This window comes from Pelobates fuscus, chromosome 4, assembly GCF_036172605.1.
Source record: "Pelobates fuscus isolate aPelFus1 chromosome 4, aPelFus1.pri, whole genome shotgun sequence".
NCBI classification, from domain to species: domain Eukaryota; kingdom Metazoa; phylum Chordata; class Amphibia; order Anura; family Pelobatidae; genus Pelobates; species Pelobates fuscus.
Window position 1 is genome coordinate 11370829 of NC_086320.1, and position 8541 is coordinate 11379369.

An 8541-nucleotide genomic window follows, 5' to 3' on the forward strand; every position below is an offset into this window, starting at 1 on the left:
GACCCTAGTGATATAGGAAACCTTGAACTCTCTGACCCTAGTGATATAGGAAACCTGGAACTCTCTGACCCTAGTGATATAGGAAACTTGGAACCATCTGACCTTAGTGATACAGGGAACCTGGAACTCTCTGACCCTAGTGATATAGGAAACCTGGAACCCTCTGACCTTAGTGATATAGGAAACCTGGAATCCTCTGTCCCTAGTGATATAGGGAACCTGGAACTCTCTGACCCTAGTGATATAGGAAACCTGGAACCATCTGACCTTAGTGATACAGGGAACCTGGAACTCTCTGTCCCTAGTGATATAGGGAACCTGGAACCCTCTGACCTTAGTGATATAGGAAACCTGGAACCCTCTGACCTTAGTGATATAGGAAACCTGGAATCCTGGAATCCTCTGTCCCTAGTGATATAGGGAACCTGGAACTCTCTGACCCTAGTGATATAGGAAACCTGGAACCATCTGGCCATAGTGATACAGGGAACCTGGAACTCTCTGTCCCTAGTGATATAGGGAACCTGGAACTCTCTGACCCTAGTGATATAGGAAACCTGGAACTCTCTGACCCTAATGATATAGGAAACCTGGAACTCTCTGACCTTAGTGATATAGGAAACCTGGAACCCTCTGACCTTCGTGATATAGGAAACCTGGAATCCTGGAATCCTCTGTCCCTAGTGATATAGGGAACCTGGAACTCTCTGACCTTAGTGATATAGGGAACCTGGAACCATCTGACCTTAGTGATACAGGGAACCTGGAACTCTCTTACCCTAGTGATATAGGAAACCTGGAACCATCTGACCTTAGTGATACAGGGAACCTGGAACTCTCTGTCCCTGGTGATATAGGGAACCTGGAACCCTCTGACCTTAGTGATATAGGAAACCTGGAACCATCTGACCTTAGTGATATAGGAAACCTGGAATCCTGGAATCCTCTTTCCCTAGTGATATAGGGAACCTGGAACTCTCTGACCCTAGTGATATAGGAAACCTGGAACCATCTGACCATAGTGATACAGGGAACCTGGAACTCTCTGTCCCTAGTGATATAGGGAACCTGGAACTCTCTGACCCTAGTGATATAGGAAACCTGGAACTCTCTGACCCTAATGATATAGGAAACCTGGAACTCTCTGACCTTAGTGATATAGGAAACCTGGAACCCTCTGACCTTTGTGATATAGGAAACCTGGAATCCTGGAATCCTCTGTCCCTAGTGATATAGGGAACCTGGAACTCTCTGACCTTAGTGATATAGGGAACCTGGAACCATCTGACCTTAGTGATACAGGGAACCTGGAACTCTCTGACCCTAGTGATATAGGAAACCTGGAACCCTCTGACCTTAGTGATATAGGAAACCTGGAATCCTCTGTCCCTAGTGATATAGGGAACCTGGAACTCTCTGACCCTAGTGATATAGGAAACCTGGAACCCTCTGACCTTAGTGATATAGGAAACCTGGAATCCTGGAATCCTCTGTCCCTAGTGATATAGGGAACCTGGAACTCTCTGACCCTAGTGATATAGGAAACCTGGAATCCTGGAATCCTCTGTCCCTAGTGATATAGGGAACCTGGAACTCTCTGACCCTAGTGATATAGGAAACCTGGAACCATCTGACCTTAGTGATACAGGGAACCTGGAACTCTCTGTCCCTAGTGATATAGGGAACCTGGAACCCTCTGGCCTTAGTGATATAGGGAACCTGGAACCCTCTGACCTTAGTGATATAGGGAACCTGGAATCCTCTGTCCCTAGTGATATAGGGAACCTGGAACCCTCTGACCCTAGTAATATAGGGAACCTGGAACCCTCTGACCTTAGTGATATAGGGAACTGGGGACCCCCTGACCCTAGTGATATAGGGGACCTGGAACCCTCTGACCCTAGTGATACAAGATAAGGGAACCTGGAACCCTCTGACCCTAGTGATATAGGGACCTGGGGATCCCCTGACCCTAGTGATATAGGGAGCCTGGAACACTCTGACCCTAGTGATATAAGATAAGGGAACTGGGGTTATAGGCAACCTGGAACCCTCTGACCCTAGTGATATAGGGAACCGGGGACCCTCTGACCCTAGTTATATGTGGATCCGGGGACCCTCTGACCCTAGTTATATGTGGATCAAGGAACCCCCTGACCCTAAGGATATAGAGAACATGCTGTTGTTCTATCTTGCCTTGACTACTGCAATACCCTTCTCAGTGGTCTTATGTGTTCCCAAATTGAGAAGGGTATTGCAGAAGCTCATTTTCCTGTCCGCTTGCACCTCCCACGCCTCCCCACTCTGTCAGTCCCTGCATTGGCTTCCAGTTAGATATAGGGACCAATTCAAAATTCTGGTGCTTGCTTACAAGTCCCTACATAATGCTGCTCCAACCTACCTATCCTCCCTAATACACAAATATGTCCCGTCGAGACCCCTACGCTCTGCCAAAGACCTACGTATATCCTCTGTCTGTACTCCCACCTCTAATGCTTGCCTCCAAGATTTCTCCGGGGCTGCACCTCTTCTGTGGAACTCCCTTCCCTTCTCCGTAAGACTTTCACCCAGTCTTCACTCATTCAAAAAATCATTGAAAACTCACTTCTTTAAGAAAGCATATCAATTAAACTGTTAGCAGGTTTTTATCCCCCACCCCCCATGACTCCTCTCCTGCAACTGTCAAAATGACCTACTAAGCCCTCAGTGAATACTTTACTAACAACCTACTTCATACCCCTACTTTTACCCTTTTGTGTCACTATACCCCACTCCCTCTAGAATGTAAGCTCATTGAGCAGGGCCCTCCACCTCTCTGTTCCTGTACATCCAGTTGTCTGGTTACAATTACATGTGTGTTAGTCCACCCATTGCACAGCACTACGGAATCTGATGGCGCTATATAAATTATAAAATAATAATAATATAGAGAACTGGGAACCATCTGAGCCTTGTGATATGGAGATTCAAGGACCCTCTAACCCTAATCATATAGGGATCTAGGAACCATCTGACCCTAGTAATATAGGGAACTGGGAATCATCTGGCCCTTGTGAAACAAGGAACTGGGGACCCTCTGGCCTTAGTGATAAAGGGAACAGGAGACCCTCTGACCCTAATGAAATAGAGAACTATAGATTTATTCATTGGTCCTTGAGGAACTATAGTCAGATAAAGGAACTATCGTTTTATAAATATCTGAATTTGTCCAGTGATGTAAAAATATTATTCTGATAACATTCAAAATCATTCTATCTATCCATCCATCATTTTAACCCCAACTCCACAGGACATGTAGTGGAGGAAGGGATATGGACTGTTTGTCAAGCTACATTTTATTGGTATGATATTATCCTCCACCCTGCAGACCATGTAGTGGTGAAGGGTTAGTGGAGGAAGACAGGTGTTTTCATTGAGTCTAAGTACATTCTCTGTGCAAATGAGAAGGAAGAAAGGTGAAATGTGTTTTATTATTTTTTTATTTTTCATAACTTGTTTTTTAACTACCAGAGTAAATTACTCTATGCTTGTTACCACGATACATGAAAAGGGGCATTGACTCCATACATATCCATCGATACTAAAGCCTTCACAGTTCTGAGCCGATCATATGGAGCTCAGTAACATGTGAGTTTAACCAATTATAAATATTTCTACATTGATTTCTATATTTATACTGGAAACGTTGCCCAAGAAGATTAAGGGCCACCTTTAAGGTATGAGCGTCTGAACTATCAGCACTAAGTGTTTGCTTTGGCTTTGAACCATGTTATTCTATTTACACAAGGATTATTTACACTATTAGTGTTTTTATGTATTATTTTTTTTTGTACATATTCACCAGTTTTGGAAAGTAAGCATTGTCTTATTGCCCCACCATTTGTATTTGTGTTGTTTGTATGTTTTGTTAAGTGTATAGTTTAAGTGAACTTACACAGGTGTTGTAATTGCTTAAACTGATTTATCACACGTCACTTCACTTGTTTTAAGTCTAAGGAAATCTGCCTGTTTTTGGGGAGAGCTATAGACTGAGACTGCTACGTATTTTTTTAGTGATCACTGAAGGTCCTAGTTAATTTAGTTTTTTTCATGTGGAACCATTGTGGGTTCCCTTAGGTATTTGGGGTGTCTAGACCCCGCATGTTGCTTCTCTTAGCCACAGCACGAAAAGGTTACATTACAGTTAGGTAAGGATAAGACTAATACACCTGAAATAGATGTTTTTACATCTGCAAGGATATTTATATCAACTTTGGCCATTATGAGTTTAAAAGGATATTGTTGATTTTAAACTGAATTATGTAGTTGAAGTATCATAGAATCAGGAGAAGAGGGTTTCAATCACACCACAAACAAGGCCCAAAGTTAGACACGTTTCCTGGAAGTGAGTAAAAACATGGGGCAAACATAGCAGTATGAGAGAGAGGTACCGGTAGTTGGGTATGAGTTGCTAAGTCCATTGGGAATAGTGGTATTCTAATCAGGTGGCAGTCCGCCACATGTGCTATGTAACCTCAGTAAACCTCTGTTTGGGAGCAGGAAGTAACAATACATATAGTCAGATCTGACGGTCGAAAGGTCGGGGCAGGTAGTGAGACATTACAAGATCTGAAGTCAGGGGTCAGGCAGCCAATAAACAGGATGAGGAGTAATTAGGACCTGAGACACACATAGAAACATAGAATGTGACGGCAGATAAGAACCATTCTGCCCATCTAGTCTGCCCAATTTTCTAAATACTTTCATTAGTCCCTGGCCTTATCTTATAGTTAGGATAGCCTTATGCCTATCCCTCGCATGCTTAAACTCCTTTACTGTGTTAACCTCTACCACTTCAGCTGGAAGGCTATTCCATGCATCCACTACCCTCTCAGTAAAGTAATACTTCCTGATATTATTTTTAAACCTTTGTCCCTCTAATTTAAGACTATGTCATCTTGTTGTGGTAGTTTTTCTTCTTTTAAATATAGTCTCCTCCTTTACTGTGTTGATTCCCTTTATGTATTAAAATGTTTCTATCATATCCCCCTTGTCTCGTCTTTCCTCCAAGCTATACATGTTAAGATCCTTTAACCTTTCCTGGTAAGTTTTATCCTGCAATCCATGAACCAGTTTAGTAGCCCTTCTCTGAACTCTCTCTAAGGTATCAATATCCTTCTGAAGATATGGTCTCCAGTACTGTGTACAATACTCCAAGTGAGGTCTCACCAGTGTTCTGTACAATGGCATGAGCACTTCCCTCTTTCTACTGCTAATACCTCTCCCTATACAACCAAGCATTCTGCTAGCATTTCCTGCTGCTCTATTACATTGTCTGCCTACCTTTAAGTCATCAGAAATAATCACCCCTAAATCCCTTTCCTCAGATGTTGAGGTTAGGACTCTATCAAATATTCTGTACTCTGCCCTTGGGTTTTTATGTCCAAGATGCATTATCTTGCACTTATCCACATTAATGTCAGTTTCCACAACTCTGACCCTTTTTCTGGTTTACCTAAATCATTTGACATTTGGCTTATCCCTCCTGGAACATCAACCCTGTTACATATCTTAGTATCATCAGCAAAAAGACATACCTTACCATCAAGACCTTCTGCAATATCACTAATAAAATTTTTAAAGAGAATGGGTCCAAGTACAGATTCACCCCACTGGTGACAAGCCCAAGCTTCGAATATACTCCATTGACTACAACCCTCTGTTGCCTGTCACTCAGCCACTGCCTTACCCATTCAACAATATTGGAATCCAAACTCACACCGGACTATGAGAGCGCTATATATAGATGTGGAATTTAATGTGTGGACCAGGGCACAGGATTTGCATGGGAAACTGCTGTGTCACCTAGGCGATGCGAGTTACCAATTTCCCATTTGGGCATGCACACTGACGCAATGATGCGAAGTGAACGTGAAGTATCAGTTGACAGAAGCTGTGATGATGCACATACAAATCTGTAAGCAATGTCTTCTAATTGATAGATAAGTGGCCTCAACATGTCTTGTGGCTAGTTCAGTTCTTTAGAGAGTTATAACTAATCATGGGCCTGTTTAATAATTTTGGATACGCTTTTTTTTTTATTATTTTATATTTTGAAAAATATTTTAATATTTTTGATACATTGACATAGTTTTCATATGTTATATTGTTTAATATTTTAATGTTTATTACATTAAAAGGAAATAAATACAAGACAAAAATGTTACACTAAGTTTCCTATATAATAACTATAGTTGAATGCAACCCGATTCTGGATGACCAGGATATGGTTTGATATTCATGATATATTACATATTATGTCAGTCTCCATCCATCCGGGCTTGTGTGGCTAAGGACTAGAAGGGGGGGGGGGGAGGTGTCATTGAAAATGTATTTAGTTGACTTCACTTCAGTCCTACTAACAATACTGAGGCTGATACACTGACATTGTCTGCTTTTTATTCTATAGTCTCCTGCGCCTTAGCTTTTTATAGAGTAGAATACGTAGAGACATACTCATGGACTTCAATTTAACAAAAACAGCAGGGTAACTGATTCTTCTAAGCAAGGCGATATATTACAATTTAGATAAACATTTTATATACACTTGTTATAGGTTCTATAATGCATAGCTTTTAGACACAAATGGATGTTAAGAAAAGCCCTAAATTATATTAGGGCAAGAGGTAACATCAGAAGGCCTTCAAATGACCGGTGAGGTACTTACTGTCTCCTTCCACCTTCTCTGGGGTTCTAAACCATATAACTTGTCTGGTGTCCATCTTCACCTGGAAGGTCCTTCTCTCTGGTCTTTGAGATTTCTTCTGGTAAAAGAGAGTCAGTACCGTGCCCATCTCCAGGGTCCGCAAGGTCCTGGCCATATCCCCCGTCTCTATTCGGGGTTCGTCTAGGAAGCCATTCATGTTGGACATTCTGCACCCCGACATTGTCACTGCATGTCAACCCACCACCACAAGACAAACACCTGGGAAGTTATTACATGTGAATAGGCCACCTGCACACTACTCCATGCTCTGTAATAGACAAGACATAGAGCGTAACAATGACATTGATACACCTCAAATCACCAAATATCCTGAAAACAACAAGGTACCTCCAATTGGCAAGCAGCACCAAAAATCAAGTTAATCCTTATATCCAGCCGTCTCTTTAAGCAAATCCTTCAAACCGCACAAATATATAAATAGCCTTAGTTTACGCTATGAAAAGCCCTGTATCCAAATAAAATAGTTTCCAGTGGATGTAAATAACAGGACCGGAGTGAGAGAAGAGCTTGATTTATGATTCCCAATGGACCGCAGCCACTCCTTGAGCTACTCCTCCACAAATACTGATTGGATGGGAGCCCCGGGGACAATCCACTCCTTGCCAATAGCAAAATCCAAACTGGTCCAGAACTTGATGGTGGGAATTGAAGGAGCTGGGGTCAGGAAACCCAAAACCACATTTGACCCAAGTCCAAAACTAAGTGATGAATAAATAAGAATGTATCATGTATGGAAGCTAGAGTAGATTGCTGTGCCAGGCAACCCTGATGTGTATGTCAGGACAAGCAGGCTGTAAATGAGTCTATATGGATAATCTCTGAGAGCAGAGGATGATGTCTCCTCTGTGTACAGTCATGATGTCTTCTCCTCTATACATTCAATGAGCTTCCCCAGAGAGCTGCAATATTCCATTATCTCTGGAGGAGAGAGCATACTGCCATCCAGGGAAGAGGGATGGGAGTCAGACAGTGACTCAAGCTGTGCAGAGCAGGACTAGAACATGTAGAAATACAATGTATACTTGTCATCAGCAGGGTTCTAGAGCTGTTCAGCCAGGTGACCTGACCAGGGGCAGATCTGGCAGGCTCAGGATGGGACCTCACCAGGGGCAGATAAGGCAGATCAAGCTGGCCCAGGATGGGACCTCACCAGGGGCAGATAAGGCAGATTAGGCTGGCTCAGAATGGGACCTCACCAGGGGCAGATAAGGCAGATCAAGCTGGCCCAGGATGGGACCTCACCAGGGGCAGATAAGGCAGATCAGACTGGCTCAGGATGGGACCTCACCAGGGGCAGATATTGCAAGTCATGGTCCAGGATGGGACCTCACCAGGGAAAGATAGGGCAGATGATGGGTTCCTACCAGTGGCAGATATTGCAGATCAGGCTGGCTCAAGATGGGACCTGACCAGGGGCAGATAGGGCAGATCAAGATAGAAGGTCAGGTGGGACCAGCTGATCCTTGTTCCTTATCTTGCACTCAGCTCCTGTCTGATCCCTGCTTACTGCAATGGACGCCCAGAGGAAACTGCAATCACACATGGCCGGAAAGAGAACAGAAAGGAATTAAAAAAAAAAAAGAAAAAAAACATTTGCTGGATGTTGGAGTTAGGGAAAAAACACACATTAGTGGATTTGTAGAAACTGGTGGTGTATAGCGACATCTAGTGGACAGTAATAAGACGCCTGTCAGAGGTTTATCATTGTGACAATAACCCTGTAATAATAGTATTGAGCCCAGAAATTGCTGACCTCAAGTCTTACCCCCTGTACT

General features: G+C 43.0%; 1 protein-coding gene across 1 annotated transcript in view; it reads right to left on the minus strand.

The window, feature by feature from the left end:
* The window catches only part of LOC134608272 (1-phosphatidylinositol 4,5-bisphosphate phosphodiesterase gamma-1-like), a 170475-nt gene extending 162191 nt beyond the window's left edge, over positions 1–8284 (minus strand). The window contains exon 1 of the mRNA XM_063450967.1: positions 6707–8284. Within this exon, the coding sequence (XP_063307037.1) occupies positions 6707–6926 (220 nt within the window). The 5' untranslated portion in view covers positions 6927–8284. The remainder of the gene's footprint in view (positions 1–6706) is intronic.
* Positions 8285–8541: the final 257 nt, after the last annotated feature.